At 37.3% G+C, this 17267-nt stretch overlaps 1 protein-coding gene across 1 annotated transcript in view; it reads left to right on the top strand.

Annotated features, from left to right (window-relative positions):
- The window catches only part of LOC122791543 (zinc finger protein 706-like), a 230890-nt gene that overhangs the window by 58290 nt on the left and 155333 nt on the right, over positions 1–17267 (top strand). The window contains exon 2 of the mRNA XM_044059293.1: positions 14097–14239. Coding sequence (XP_043915228.1) covers positions 14105–14239 — 135 coding nt within the window. The 5' untranslated portion in view covers positions 14097–14104. The remainder of the gene's footprint in view (positions 1–14096; positions 14240–17267) is intronic.

Raw genomic sequence — 17267 nt, 5'->3', positions numbered from 1 at the left:
GATGTGGTCAACTTTACTCTCCAAGCTTTTTGGATTAAGATAAGTGAATTACTATCAATAAGATCTTTTCCCGAATTTCTATATATTTTAATATACATATTCTAATTACCATTGAGGTGTTCCTGTTTTTCATTCTTAATCTACAGCTTTTCTAACTTCTCACGCACTTGTGTATTTCTTCATACCATTGTTTTTGTACTCGCTTTCCCTTTTATTCTCCCTTCCTTATCCAAATAAAAATGTAGTATCTTTAGCTTATCATACCTTTCACATTATTTCTCAAAATGTTGGAGAAAGGTTTTAAAAAATATATAAAAAAAATGTGGTCATAAGCTGCCTTACTGTCCATGACCTTTGGATATATTGCTTGAGCCCTGATCATTTCACTGTTGATTGTGACACTTGTAAAAGTTTCAATCTGAGTACATTAGCGGACAGAAGAAATAAGCTTATTTTAAAAGGATTGCTTCCAACTACTTTTTCAGAAGTCTTATCTGAGGCTCACCCCTCCCCAAGCAACTTCCAAGGACGCTTCTAAAAAGTTCCCGAAGAAGTCCGGCCCTTCCAATCCATCATCCTTGGAGCCCCCTTCAAAATAAAATCCTAGTATTTGAGATGTCGTTTACCCGGTCTGAAACCTCTTCGGATCAGGGTTCTTTGGCTCCAAAGATTCTACCTCAGGTCTGATGTTCCCTTTTTATTGACCCAGTTCCTTCAAGGCCACCATCTTCCTTCCTTGAGAGATGAAGGTCCAAATAACCATCCATTGCTTTATCTCATTCTTCCAGGAGTCTCATGGAAGCCAATTGTGGATAGAATGATGAAGTTTCTCATGGTGCAAATTCAAATGGGGGTTCTTTTGTCTCTGACCCCTTCAGGTCGAGAAGCCTTGCCTAGATCTACTCCTCCTGTCACTGCTCCTTCTATGATTCAGCACTTTGTTTTGGAGTCCTTGGCTCAGAGTTTGACAATATGTTCTGGTTTGGATCAGAGAGCACTGTTGTCCTCTGATCCGAAGTTTTCTGAGTGCACCACTGCCAATGAGCTCAGAGCTGAGTGGCTCTCTGACCAGTAGCATCCCAGTCAGATCAAAGATGTTGGAGTAGACTTGGAAGTTTTGGAGCCGCCTCTGTCCCGGACAGCTTGGCTCTGGCCTCTGCATCTACCCCGAAGGCAACCCACCAAACGGTGGAACAGAAGGATGGCTTCTCTGTTCCATTGGATTCCTTCTTCCTGGGATGATCTGTGTTTTTGTGCCAAGAGCCTCAACATTAAACTCCACAGGGACAGCCAGTCCAAATCCTCAAGACTACCCAACAGGGCATTAACCTGTCTTCCAATACTTCCCCGGAATATTCCACTGAGGGAGTACCCCGGAAGAGAGAGTGCAAAAGTAGGCACTTGAATCTATCACGGAAGAGACAGATTTCGATGAAGGGGAAGGATGCCCCAAATCATCACCTGAAGTTGTCTCATTTGGAGGCATTCTGGAGATCCTCAAAAATGGGGAGGTTGTTCCTCCCAAAATCCTTCTCCAGAGGAATCCAGTGTTTCTGGAGGTGTTAGGATCTGGCCCGTCTACCCCCTGGTTGACTCTGCCTGCTGATGAGCTCATTGATTGATCTCTCAGTGGGTACAGAAGGAACCTGATGCAGTTGAACTCATCCCCAAGAGACCAGATTGAATTCTTTTACCTCCGTCAGGAAGGAAACACTGGAGTAAGGGTCTACCTGTAGATGCCATGGTCATAGCAGTGGCCATGAAAAAGGAACTTGTAGAAAAGTTTCGCTGTCCATCCCTCTAATAGAGTCCAGGACTTTGGACAGGTTCAGGAAGTGTCTATGCTTCGACCTTTGCTCTTAGGTCATTGAACTATCTGGCACATTTTAGTAGGTTACAAAGAGGTTTGATAAAAGAGCTGTCAAATATTCTTTTGGGGACCACTACTGCAGAGACTCTGGCTTCGGTAGTCTCACAGTTGGCATCCCTTCAGTCCATCTCAAATTTTGTCCGTGAGGCTTATCTCTCATGCAGCTGAGCTACCTCAAGGGTGATGGGTTCAGGCATCTCAATAAGGAGAAATGCCAGGATGCGCCTGTTTGATTTTTGGAGCCTTTCAAGTCTTCTTACGTCAGTGCTGCTTTTGACTGACCTTCCCTGTTTGGCAGCAAAGTAAAAGATGCACTCTCCAGGTGCAAGAAGGATGGAAAAGAACCCCCTCTGCTGTGGAAGTATGTTTTTCAACCCCCCCAGGACCTTTTCTAGGAACCAACACGGGGGATGAAAGATGCGGCTCAAAAAATCTCATGGTCCTTTCCAAGATTCATGTGGAGAAGGTTCCTCCAGAGGTAGAGGGGGGGACTAATGGAAGAGACTGCCCGTGTGGCAGAGGTGGTCCACAAAACCAAGGGTCAAGAGACATGTTCTCGGACAGACCTTATCAACAGTCCTGAATGGAGGCCTGATTATCCCCCGCTGGAGGCAATTGGGGGTCGTTTATCTCTGCACCAGAGTGCCTGGCTAGATATCACAAAAGATACTTGGGTGCAGAGAATTTATTTCCAGAGGTCATATAATTCTATTTTCTCTTCCACTCCATCCTCTCAAAAGTTTTCTGATATTCCACCCAATCAGAGGACAGAAGCAGCCCTAGAGATACAAAATATGCTACAAAAGAGTCATCCAAGAGGAGGTCCCACCAGACCAGAAGGGATTAGGAACTTATTCAAGATTCTTTAGTGCCAAAGAAAATGGGACTGGAGACCAATTTTGGATCTCGGCAACTTGAACAAGTCATTTCAACACACACAGTTTTGGATAGCCACGGTTCAGTCCATATTGCCTTTTTCAGGCGAGGATGATTGGAAATGCTTGATAGTATGCATCTTGAGGAAGTCTATCATATATAAAAATGTACAGGTGCCCCAGAAGGTTCCTACGCTTCTGGCTGAGAGCCAGTCATTACCAGTAAAGAGTCCAGCCATTTGGTGTCACTACCGACTCCAGGGTGTTCACCAAATGCATGGCAGTGGTAGCTCACTTAAGACTGCAGGGATTCCGGGTGTTTCCGTATTTAGACAACTGGCTCATTACTGCTCTGATCAGGCATCTACTAATAGCAAGACACAAGGTACTCCAAACTTGCTACCTCTTGGGGAATCTCAATAAACTACAGCAAGTCTTGTCCCCCACCCCATCACAAACACTGGAATTCAGAGAAGCGCAACAGCCTCCCTTCCCCTAAACAGAGCTCAGACTTTGAGATTCCAAGTTGCAAAACGTATTCACAACACCAGAATTTCAGCCCAATTTAATTCTTCAAGCCTTTGGGTCAGTGTCAGCAGCCATAATACCTCTCAACTGTACAGATTTTTGCAGAATGTCCAGATATTTGCCTCATATTTTTGGTCTGTTTTTCTTAAAATTGTGGGTTTCTGGCAAATCATTAAAGACTGACGTCAGAAAATGACAGACATTTGAGTTTGACTCCATAGCCTTCAGAAAATCTATGCTAATTAAAAATCTAATATTCTGTCAACTTTCTAAGTTTGTAAAAGTAATATTTAAAAATTGTCCCTATTTTTGGGCTTCTCCCACCATTATTTATGGCTTTGTCCAGATTTATTGCTATTAGAGGTTGAGAGATATGGCCATAATTCTTGTTCCCTGCCAAGATGTCATATGAGAATCCTTCACTGGATGCTAGCATCCCAGTGGTCAAGTCTTTATCAAAGGATGTTGGTTCAAATAAGGATCACACAGGCATACAAGAAGTACCTTTGGTGGTGGATAAGTTCAGATCAGCTTTTGCAAGGCCTTCCATTTATTCTCCTTCAACCAAAAGCCATAGTGATCACAGATGTATCCCAGATTGGGAAGGAGGGGCACTTCTGGGGAAAACGGTCCAAGGCACTTGGTCCCACGAAGAGACCATTTTGCATATAAATGTTTTGGAGATGAGAGCAGTGCTTTTAGCATTGCAAGCTTTTCAGGATGCGCTGCCTCTAGGAACAATTGCGATAACAAATGGACAACATGGCGGTAGTTTGGTACATCAGCAAACATGGGATGAACCAGATCTTCTCCCCTGTGTCAAGAGGCTCTGAGTGTGGCAATGGGTGATCTTTCTCAATTACTTTCTGATGACTTCAACACACATTCTAGGGGAAGTACAGCATGACCGCAGATACATTGAGCAGGTCTATTCTACCTCATGAGTGGTCTCTCAACAAGTAACTGATGGAGAAAATTTTTCTGGCAGTGGGGACAGCCTTGCTGCAATCTTTTTTGCATCTCCTCTAAACAGCAAATGCAACAGCTGCTTTGTCCTAACCCCCCCCCTCCAGGGTAATTGCCGAAGGATGCTTTGCCCCACAAGTTGGCCCTCTGGTCTTTTCTACGCTTGTCCACCAACTCCATTGATTCCCAAATTCATACAGAAAGCTGCAAGATTGAAGAGCAAAGTCATCCTCATTGCACCTTACTGGCTTATTGGTTCCCATTTCTTTGGCCTCTTCTGATTCGCCCATTTCAAATTCTGGATCCAATTCCAGACCTACTGTCTCACCCGAGTGATTCACCTGGATATCTCAAACCCAAAGCTGACAGCATAGTTTTTCCACTTCTGTTGATAGGCAGAAGACAGTATGTAGTCTATGCTTTTGTCCCCCTGTCTGTCATATATTTTTGTCTTCCCACAAAGCTTCCACTAGGAAAGAAAATCTGAGTAAGTGGAAGAGGTAAGTGGAAGAGGTTTGTTTATTGGGCGCATTCAAAAAAGTATTGATCCCTTTCCAGTCCTTCCATAAAGTGTACTAGAATTTTGAGCAGAAATTTTTAACTAGATTTTAATTTGCAGATGACTGCAAGCTGGGAGCCTTTAACTCCCCAAGTGATGCAGACATCCTACAGAAAGGCCTCACTGAGACCAATGACTGGTGTTGAGACCATGGCCTTAAGCTTAATGCCAAAAAATGCATAGTCATCCCCTTTGGGAAAAACTCCATTCCCACTAATTACCACATCAATGGGAGCCCATTGAACAGGGGAAGAGATCTGGGGATACAGGTCGACAGCAACCTCTCCTTCGACCACCACAATGGCCCATTTGGCATGTACCTCACTAGACACCTGCAACAGCTGGAGAGGCCACATATGTACCTCACGAAGAGGATCCTAGGCCTTAAACACACATTCTACAAGGACAGACTCAAAAAAAAAAAAAAAAAAAACTCCAGCTATTCTCTGTCTCCTATTGTTTACTAAGAGGCGATCTCTGCTTGATTTACAAAGCCATGTCTGACCCAGCTCTGTTAGAAATGCTACATCTAAAGAAATCTTAATCGCTCCACACCATACATTCCAGAGACCTCAACCTCATTACCACAATCAACAACCATGCTGGAGGGACAGGTTCATAACCCAGAGACTGCCCATGGTCTGGAATAGACTTTCCATACAAGTCAAGCAGAGCACCTCACTAGCCCTCTTCCAAGAGAAATCTTGAGTGGATGGGAAAATTTCACCCCGGGGATCACTCCAGTGGCACTACTTGATAGAGGCACTGGGAACTAGTGGCAGGTGGCACAATGCCAGGGCAGTTCTATGGGCTAGGCTTGTAAAGGCCCCAGGGCCATTAGCCTAGTACACACCTATGAACCTATGAGGGAGCTAGCTGCTGTACCATTAAATTTCAGTTAGCAGCAATCTGTAACTTTCATATAGGAGCTGACAATTCTTTAGCTTCTGCAAAGATATGCAAGGCTTTTCTAAGAGGTACTATTTTACTTAGACCACCTTATATAAAGATCCTACTCCTCCATGGGGATTTGAACCTTGTTGTACAGGCCTTGTTACATATCCATTTCCCATTTGAACCAACTGTAAAAATGTGATCTTAAATTTTTGACTTGGAAGACTTTATTTCTAGTGGCTATTACCTCTGTCAGAACTCTTTTTTTAAGAATTATCCTCTAAACCTCCTTACTTGATTTTCCATAAGGATGAGGTAACATTAAGAACCAACTCTTCCTTCCTTAAGGTGGTGTCAGTATTTAGTATCAAGTAACTTGCCCATTTTCTTCAAATTCGAAAACAAAGGTGAATACATGTTACATTCACTAGGTGTTCATAGCTGTGTTTTTACTTACACAAAACAAAAGATATTAGAAAATCTGTTCAATTTTTTACATCTTTTGCAGGTAAATTGGGCAAATCTGTCACAAGAGTGACATTTTCAAGGTTGATTATGGACTCCGTAGCCTTTGTTTATAGTAAATCAGGTATTCCATTACCAAAACCTGTTAAAGCTCACTCTACAAGATCTATGGCAGCCTTGTCAGTATTTTTATCCAGCCATTCCATGGATGATATTTGTGCAGCTGCTACTTGGGCTAATCCTCATACTTTTATTACTCATTACAAATTGGATCTGGTCTTTAGGGGAGGAGCAGCCTTTGGTTCAATCAAGCTTAAGGATATCCTTCCTTGGAGTCTACTCGGGGATATAAGGTAGCTGGGGACTCTGTCCCAGTGATTGAGGAATGAATGAAAATTCACATTAGATAAAGAAGTTTTGCCGTAACATTCCATTTGTGTTACCCATTTTCATTTTTCCTCAGTTTCCCACCAACCCCAACCTTTGGCATCTTGGGCTTTTGGAAGAATGAGATGCTATTAAGACACCACTGTGTCTTCTCTGGAGCTACAGCTATTGGTTTCCTTTGTTAGGAACACTGTATCAGTTAGCAAACAAGATCTGAGGTATGTTAAGGTTGGTGCATTATGGATAGGGAGGAGCTTGAAAGTTCTAGTTGACCATGAGCTATAGTATTGGCAGAATGGGATCCGAACCCAGTGGTTGAAGAATGAAAATGGACTTTTTTTTTTGTTTTATCCAGTCTGTGGATACTTGAGTAACCCATCCACCTGATTCCCCCTTCAAATTGTCATTTCTGAAGGGGTTTGTCGGAGCTCCAGAGGCCTAGTTTCAATCTTTATCTAAAGGAAGATAAAACTAAAATGATATTTAGAGTATATTTTCTCAGTAGCAGGGAGTTGTAGGATAGGGGAGGAGCTTAAGCTTGCAAAGAGTTGCTGCCAAGGAAAAGACACCAAAGGTGATACATTTCACCAGCTTCCATTGTTTGGACAGAGACGAGACAAAGCTAATGTTTGGTAAGTATATAACTTACATTTTCACTCTTTCCATGTATCCATGTTTTTTCTCCCCTAGAAGGCAAGTTTCTCCAAATTTTAGACCCCAAGCTGAATGAAACCAGTTTTCCTAAAGCTGTTAGGAGGGATTTGAGTTTATAGAGAGCAATGGTTTGCTAAACTGAGTTTAGTTACTTTCTTTCTGTATAGACCTCCGGGTTGGAGCATCAGCAGCCAAACTCTGCATTGGCTTGGCTTGTGTAGGTGGGAGCAGTGGAATTGTTTACTGTCACATGGTCATTGTACTGTATTGTTTGTTTTTGATGGTGTGTAAAGAGCAAATGCCTCCATTAAATGCTTTTCCTGGATATCGGATGACTTGGCATTTTGAAGGTATTAATACAAGTAAACATTACTACCGTGTCTGCAGATATAAAAAACAATCTCCCCTGGAAGTGGTTTACCAGATCCCATGAATTTCAGAAAACTGTAGTTGTTGGGATTCAAAGATGGCTGCCGTTCTGTAAGCACTGCTGAACTGCAGCTCTCTAACTAACCTGAGGAAATCTAAACCCTGAGTGGATAATATAAAGCTTTTAACATCAAATCTTCGATAAAATAACTTCAACTACACTTAACTATCTATTACTAAGAAGAAAAAACGGAAAAAAGGAATATATTTCACTGGATTACAACAGATTAGCTGGTTCTGCAGAGAGAAGTAAACAAAGGAACCATGTGCTTTCTATACTGCAAGTCTTTGTGTTCAAATAAGATGTCAAAAGAGGAAAAAAACATGGATGCAACCACTACTAAATCAAAACTTTTGGAACTGCAGTCACCTGAAAAGGATGTGACTTCTAAAAGACAAAAAATTACTAAAATACAGGAACAACAGAAATCCGGGACCAAATCTAAATCTGAACAACCATTAAACATGGAAGATATCAGAAATGCTCTGCTACCCATACAAGAAGCTCTGAAAGAACTGACTTGTCAAATACAAACATTTGGGAACTCATGTACTCAGTTGCTGGAGAGAATGGACAAGATGGAAGCTCGAATTTCTGAAAATGAGGATAAATTAACTTTACTTGAAAAGAAAACTAATCTACATGATGTGGATATGCAGGCTATGCTAAACAAGCTTACGGACTTAGAAGCAAGATCCAGGAGAAATAATATTATTCTCAGAGGGATTCCAGAATCTATTCAGTATAATGAATTAATTCCATCCATATTACAAATATTTGAAGTGCTGTTAAATGACTCTGATGGGGTGAAACAAATTATTATTGAAAGAGCGCACAGAGCTTTGAGAGAGTCACAAGCATCTAACTTTCCTAGACCTGTATATGTTAAAATACTTAACTATCAAGATGTAAGCAGAATACTTACTACTGTAAAACCAACAGGAGGCTATATAATGTGGAAAAATAATAAAATATCTATGTCACAGGATTTACCCATACAGGTAAGACAAGCTAGACCGTCTTTGTCTCCACACTGTAAATTTCTTATTGACAAACAAATTGTTTCAAATGAAATACCCACATATGCTTATATTTACAATGGATGGGATTAAACATGCTATTTCCACTAAAAATGAGGCAAAAATCTGTTTCTTAAAGTTTTCAAGGCTTTACCTGTATCAGAGACTTGAATTGAACTTTCGTTGAGACTCGCATGCTGCTGCGGTCGGATCCATTGTTTACTGTGTTCCTAGGACTGGATAATCCTTTCTTTGCGTTTAAAAAAGCTGTAGGCCTCTTCCAGAGTAATAAAACTGTTTGTTTTTGCTTATCTTGATTACCTGTGTTCGATTCCCATCGTTTTATGGCTTCTACGAAGTGTTTTCGACTAGGAGGAAGACAGGAAGTGCCTAAAATGCTGTCATGGGTGCAGATTTCGCTGTGACACTTCCGGGAGTCCGTCTGTATAAGTGGTCCCCCGTCGTGAATATTTCACAGGGTTTCCAGGCTTGGGAAACCAAAGGAAACTGTTTTAACATCTTTTTATTCATTGAACTTCAAAATAACACTGTTGTATGGTAAAGTAAGCACATAGGAATATTTTGTTTCTCTTATACATGTTTATGTAGAATTTTGTGGTTATATTATTTAGAGAGGGTGCAGAGATTTAGTAATGTTTGTATAAATATGCTTCTCATTATAGCTCATAATGTACTGTGTTAAAGTGATAATGCATTTTATATTAGTTAGTAGTTTGCTTTAGTATAAAACTATGTTAGTGTGGGTTTATAACCAGGGATACCTGTATTTAACTATATATTTATTTTAACATAGGGTTATATTTTAATATGTTTTTTTTTTGTTGTGTGTGTGTCTCTATGCATGCGGTTTATCTATAGATAGCTAATCCAAATATTAACACTTCCTTTTTTCAATTTATTTTCATATGTACTGTAATATTGTATTTTAATTTGATTTGCTTAAATATACTTGATTGGGGAGATGTAGCTCAATGCAGTGCTTGTTAGGGAATGTTTAGTTTAGGCTTTGTCGTAGTTAAGTTAGATTATATAGGTCTCAACTATGGAACATGTTTGAAATTTTATAATGTGATGTTTTCCTGTTTGTTTCTTTTCTTAAACCTTCTGTTATTCTATATTGCACAAGACCTATATATGTCCTGGTCCGGGGTTAGAGTGGGTAAGCACTGGTTTAGGACGGGATATATGGATTGCTTCCAGATCATGTATGGTTTTGAATATACTGTATTTTTTTTTTTTATCTTTTCTCTCCAAAGCATTTATTGTACAGTCAACCTTGGTAATGTGGGAATTAGATTCATGGAATGTTAAAGGGCTCCAGAATTTAAAGAAGAGGAAACTATTGTTACATATATTGTTGCAGGCTAAGGCATGGTTTATTTTACTGCAAGAAACGCATTTAATGAATGATCGATGGGTTGATATAAAAAAAAAAGAAGTGGATCAGAGAAGTAATAGCATCGGAAGGTAAGTCAAATAGTGCTGGGGTAGCTATAATTATTAAAGACCAATATAAGGGCAAAGTTTTAGATTCTAATACGGATAAAGATGGACGATGGTGCTATGTTATTCTGGCATCTACCTTATTTGATGAACCTATTTTACTTTTAAACATATATGCACCTTGTAATGATCAACAAATATTCATAACATCACTGTGTTCAATTTTAACACAATTTGATAGATACTACGTAATTGTTGGAGGTGATTGGAATGCTTATCAAAATCCGAAGTTGGATAGATCTTGTCCACACAAAGCATTTAATAAGCATGCAGTATTGGCACTGGATGATATTAAAGAAGACTTTCAACTATATGACCCTTTTCACTATTTAAACAATGCTAATAGTACAAATAATTTTACATTTTATTCCCCATGTCATAAAATGTGGTCCAGAATAGATTTCTTCCTGATTTCAAGAACATTGATTTAGTTTAGAACCTATAGTTGTTATACATGCACGATATTTATCAGATCATTCGAAAATTTCGCTGAGTTTTGCTAAGGAGATAAAAGATACCTTGCAGCAAAGAGGCTATAACTGGTCTCTTAATCCAAATCTGCTGAATAAGGAATAGATAATGCAGGAAATTACAAGGTACCTTAAAGACTTACTGGTTAGTCTAAAGAAACAACAACATGCCCCAGATATTGAATGGACAACAGTTAAAACACAAATAAGAGGGGTCCTTTTGCAAAAAGCCTCTTATAAAAAAAATACTAAATAAAGATATTCAAAACTTGGAAATGAAAATTAAATTATTGGATCAACAACTTATTCAGAATTTTAATGAACAAACAGAGAAAGAACTATTTAAATGTCAGAAGGATCTCTTCTTAATGCAAAATAGTAAGAGTAACATTTCAAGAATATAAGATGTTAGCGAGATATGCTAATCACGTTCAAACACCATCGAGAGCGTTGGCTAGGATCATTAATCAATCAAAAACAACACTACAAATTTCGGAAATACAATTTAATAATAAAATATATTCTAAAACAGAGGATATTATTAATATTTTTGAGAAAATATATACAAAAATTTATGATGGGCAAAAGGATATGTCCTTGCATAGAATCTATGAACAATTTTTACAATCAATTAAGTTTCCAGAAATAGGAGAGGATATTCAAAATGATTTAGTTAAACCGATATCTGAAGAAGACATAGTATATACAATTCAACATATGAAATCACACAAATCACCAGGTCCTGATGGGATGACAGTGGAGTTTTATAAAAGGTTTGCGGATATTTTTGGTAAGATACTTTCAGTTATATTTAACTACATAATTAGGAATACTATTAATGATCCTCATCTTGATGTCTCAAAGACTATTTTTATACATAAAGCCAATTCAGATCCTGAAAACCCCGATAATTATAGACCGATATCATTAATGAATGTAGACTTGAAAATTCTAACCTCCATTATAGCATATAGACTGAAGACAATCATGACTCGTATAATATCCAAAGAACAGGCTGGATTTATGGCAGGTAGACAAACCAATGATAATACTCTTACATTACATACTATGATAACACATGCTAAACAAAATAATCTTAATATCTGTGCCCTTATAATTGATGCACAGAAGGCCTTTGACAGGGTTGATACAATTTTTTTGTTTGCTCTTTTACCTTATTTTAATATATCCCATGAATTTGTTCAAATGTTGCAAATATTATATAGTAATCCCTATACTACACTGTGTATTAATAGAAGCCTGCATTAATAGAAGCCTCTCCAAAAGAATACAGATTAAGACTGGAACACGCCAGGGCTGCCCTTTGTCCCCTTTACTATTTAATCTTTGTATTGAGCCTCTGTTCTTGTATATTAAGCAGAAATTTTAATGGCAGCTTTTGCGGATGATCTTAATATTTATTGTGCATCTCCAATATCTGACACTGACAAATTATTGAAGGCTGTTAATGATTTTTCAGAAGTCTCTAACTACAAAATTAACTTGGAAAAAAACAATATTTTTCCTTTAAAGACACCTAAACCTTTTTTGTTATTGCCTTTGGTTGGGCAGGTAACATTTAAAGAAAAAATTAAATATTTAGGTATTGAGTTTCTACAGACAATAAAGACTTCTACAGTAATAACATTAAAACAATTTGGGACCAAATAATTTCTGATTTCGGGAGGTGGAAAAATTTACGATTGCCACTACTAGCAAAAGTTTCAATTGTTAAAATGAATGTGTTGCCACGATTACTTTATAATTTTAGATCAGCCCAATTAATACTTTCGAAGACATTTTTTTTTAAAATTCATAAAGAATTGGCTAAATTCATTTCGGAACCAAAAAAAAACAGGATATCTTATGATAAATTAATGACCCCAAAAAATAAAGGAGGACTGGAGTTGCCTAACTTCGAATTGTACTACTTAATCATGAACTCTAACAGAATTCTAAGAATTGCCAATTATGATACAACTAGTACTAAGTGGACACCAACTTGGGTGATTTTGAATTATAGATATATTTTAAAGTTAAACATTAATCCTAAAGCAATACCCTTTTTAGGTAAAGATACTTTGAAAATTTATGGGATTATTGAACATATTAAAACTAACGTATTATCTATACAAGATTTATTTCAATCTTTGGATCTGGGTCAATATATGATGGTTTTTCAACCATTTCATAGGAATCCTAATTTGAAATTGAACAATCAATTAATTGATCTTAAACAGTTTCCACTAATAGTTAATGTAACTTTGATTGATATATACAAATATCTGGACCGCTCGGCCAATCAAATAAGACAAGAATTTAACTTACCCAAAAATTATCTTGTTATTTTGAGACAAATTAGAGAACTTGCTATGAGCTACTTTTTAAATTTTAAACCGGAAGATGAGAATGTTAATAAATGCTTTGAGTTGTGGCAAGCCCTCCAACAGGATATTAAATATATAACAACAAATTAATTAATTAAAGACTTTAAATTTCATGGTAAAATTCTGTTATCCAACTATTGGGAAGAGAAAATTTTAGTGACAGACAAAAGTAATATGTTAAAGGCAATTGACCTAACTATCAAATCTACTTCTCTTCAAAAATTGATGTATACCCAGTTGATGATATGGAATAATGCATATTATACATGCCTTACCCTACATAAATTTAATGCTAAAAACTCTCCAACTTGTCCATACTGTAAAAATCAACTGGCTGATCTTCATATGTTCTGGAGCTGTAAATGCATATATAAGCCTTGGAATTCCCTTAAGATTCAACTTCAGAAGATGGGTTACCAAAGTACAATGTTGTCATGGAAATTTACGATTTTACAAATTCCTCCGAAAGAACTCCCTAAATCACAAAGTACCATATATATTAATATTTTTCTGTTAATGAAACTTTATATAGCCACTAATTGGTTAGACCCATCTAAAACATCTTGGGAAAACTTTACAACAAGGCATATATTAGCTCATAAACTACTCTTAAGTCCGAATAATAAAAACATTAATAACCCAAAAATTTGGGAACAGATATTTAATATTATATTAGCATAATACTCACATTTATATACTTGCTTGGAGAGAATTTTGTATTTAAACTGTATATTACTGTAATGTTATTAACTACTTTTTTTGTTTTTTCTCTATTTTTAATGTTTTACATGGAAGCATTCTTGTAAATATTGTATATTTGTTTGGTGTGATAGTTAGTGATATTAGTTAGTAATCCTTTGTTTTATATTTTTTCTCTTAAAATTTTGTGTTTGTTTTTACTTGTGTATGAAAATAATATAACAAAGATTTATTATGGAAAAAAAAAAGAAAACTGTAGTTGTTGGCTGCCTTAGGGAAGCAGAAATCTTGGCTTCAGTCTAGTAGATTAAATAGTAGATGCTTTTACGTACCATTGTTTTGTATAATAAATTTATTTTTCTCTATAAGGGTTCACTATGGCCCGAGGACAGCAGAAGATCCAGTCTCAGCAGAAGAATGCCAAGAAGCAGGCAGATATGAAGAAAAAGCAAGGATGTGATCAGAAGGCAGCAGCCAAAGCAGCTCTTGTTTTCACCTGTCCTGTCTGCAGGGTGAGATGTTTCTTCCAGTGCTGCTACTTTCTTTGTTAACTTTGCTTTTTGTATTCTTCCCATTACCCCACCACTCTTCCCCGTTTACCTTTCATACTGACTATTCTGTTGAGCACATCTACTTGGCAAAAAACATTCTTGTCTTCAGGCTGTCAAGATTTGGTAAGCCTCTTTGCCTGTCTGGCCTCTTAGTGGAAGTATTCTGTTGGTTAGCAAGGGTGCTACAGAGAGACTAGAATGAATTTGTTTTTTCTGGTGTTTCCTTTGTTGCAGGTTAGGACTCAAGTTGGTTATGTTACTGTCCATACCATCCACATAATTTTAGAAGTGTGTATTGTCTTGTAGGTTCAAACTTATTTTTCGTCGCCCATCTATGCCATCTGGAAGCATGACTGAAGAAGTGAAGTGATGAGAATCACACAAACTAGTAGATACCTTTTGCTGTCTGCTTAGCAGATTTCATGCACTTCTCTGTGCCTTACTGTTTTTGTAAATGTTTCTACTCATTGGATTAACCTTTAACTTTTTTTTTTTTAATTTTCCTTCACTGTGGTTAAACAGTTGAAATACAGTATCCCCCCGTGCAACATTTCTGAGTTCTTTTGCTTGTGGCCATCGCTTATGAGCTCCATCTTGTAACTAGTATGAAAGTAGTCATGACCTCTTTTTCTGTAAACCTTTGTCCAGCCTTCAGCAAGAACAGAAGGGAAAGAAGTGTTGCATTTTTGTGGTCTGTCTTGCTGACAACTTGCAGTTTCAATCTTCTACTCTGTCTGTAATGTATGAGAGAGAGAGATTTTTCTTCCCTTGTCCATCAATTTAATCCCCTCCAAGAGTCCATGTTAATGCATATCTCCTTCTTGCGTCACCTTTTGGGAAAGCTACCTTCTGAAGGGGATTAGATTCTCAATGGCACTCCTTTAGTTGCCAGGCTGGGTGAGATGACGGTCAAACTTTGGGGTGTTTGTAATTTTTCCTGTTCTTAACACCCACTAGATGGTGGTTCTTCTATTTCTCCTCCTTGGAATGCTGGAGTGATGCACTGACTTGTTATGCAGAGCTAAGCGAGTGCATGTACAGTGTTCACATTGATCCCTGTGCTTAAACAGCCATTCCAGATTTGTCCCTGCCACTCCCCATCCCCCATGGAACTGTTGTGACAGGATCTTAACAGATTTCCCTCTGATTTCTTCCAACACCTAAGCATCTAGAACTCGAGTATTCTGGGAATGCAGTGTTCTTTTTTGTTTTGAATGATCCTTTTTGGTGGGTTTATGTCTGCTTTCTCTTTACCATGTTTGAGTGTATTCTCCTTCAGCTGTTCTAGCCTCTTACTTCAAAAATGAAAGGATGTTTTACTTTGCCTTTTGTTGTCTGCACAAACAAGATAATGCGACTTACAGTACAGTTTGTTTGTGTGCATTTAAGTATGCCTTTTTTCCTTGTTAAATAGATTGGTCTGAACACAAGGGCTGTTTATATTTTTTATTTGTTGGCAGTTCTTTTGAACTGCATCTCCCGTACCGATTTTTCTGCTGTTTTCCCCCTCTCCCAGTCCATGGTACTCCTTTTGGGAACTTTGAAAAACCTAATTTGCCAATTAATTCATTTTGCCTGAGTTAAGCAAAGTTTGCTCCTGTCATTCCGGTTTGTTGTAACGATTTAGTTGACCATGTTTTCTCTGCGTCTTCACCAGAATGTATTTGTGTTCCATTTCAGTAAGTGTCCTCAGTAGTAGATGCGCCATATAAAATCATCTCTTTTGGTTGGCTGCACCAGTTTAACTGCCTGCGAATTTGAGTACAGTATTAAATAAGATGTGTACATCAGAAGAAAACTTTTCTATACACACACCAACTGCATTCTATTAAGTGACAGTTTGTGATGTTCTTTTTTTTTTTTCTCTCAAACTTTTTATTTTTCAAATACAGTTGAATAAATTCCATAGTATTTGTATATAACATCCTAATAACTATGTACACTGTTTACATCATCCTGACACTGTAATGGAGCTCAATATGTACAATTACTTTATAGGTGTAACAATCCAATTATCAGAGTGTAACAATCCAGTTATCTGAGTGTATCTGTTCAGTTATTGTAAAGTGTTAATCAGCGATGAAACGTTTTCCCATGGATTGTTAATAAATGGCATAGGATGAATCCTTTAATTCTTTAATTTTAATTTCCAACAATGCTGTGGTCTTCAGTAGGCTGTAGAAGTCTTCCATAGTCGGTGTTGTGTTTGTATTGTCTTCTTGTTATAAACTTTCTTGAGATTGCAAGTATTGTCCATACTAGATACATATTTGACTCATTCAAATGAGGAACTTCGTACAGATTTAATAATACTAGAGCTTTAGATAAGTTAAACGATTCATTAAATAAAGCCTGTAAAAAGTTTTTAATAACATTCCAAAATGGCTTAATTTTAACACAGTCAAAAAAATGTGATTCCAGTCTGCATTGTGTATTTGCTCACACCTTCCACATATATTCCCTTTGTGGAAGAATTCATTTTTAGTAATTTTGTCTGGAGTTAAGAATGCTCTGTGCAAGCATTTCCAATTAAAAACTTTCCAGTGTTATGTAAAGGATGTATGTTTTATTGATAATAAAATATTTGATTTAATTTCTTCAGTTAGCTGTAATGTGTCCTTTTGTTCTATAATTCCAATATGAGGATTTGGGTGTTTTATAATTTATCAATATCTTGTAAAATTTCGAAATATTATTTTCCATGTCATAATCATTATATATGATTTCATATAGGTATTTCGTAAGTTTAGGTATTTCTTTAAATGAAGACTTGCTAATTATTCTGCATAAATCTTGCAAATACATCAGAATGCTTTGCATAGTTAGCCAATGTTGTTGTGGAATTTTGAATGTTGTTTCTATTGTTTGCATATCCAGAACTTTTTATTTCTTTGATACATTGAAACCAACAAGCAAATCCTTTCTGTTCCCAGGAATTATTTCTTTCTCTGTGTATTTTATGTGGATAGCTCTTTGTAACTATGAATGG

This window comes from Protopterus annectens, chromosome 1.part2, assembly GCF_019279795.1.
Source record: "Protopterus annectens isolate FY-2018-M chromosome 1.part2, PAN1.0, whole genome shotgun sequence".
In the NCBI taxonomy this organism is placed as follows: domain Eukaryota; kingdom Metazoa; phylum Chordata; order Ceratodontiformes; family Protopteridae; genus Protopterus; species Protopterus annectens.
Note: the sequence above shows the minus strand (reverse complement) of the source record. Positions and strands in the feature narration are given on the sequence as shown.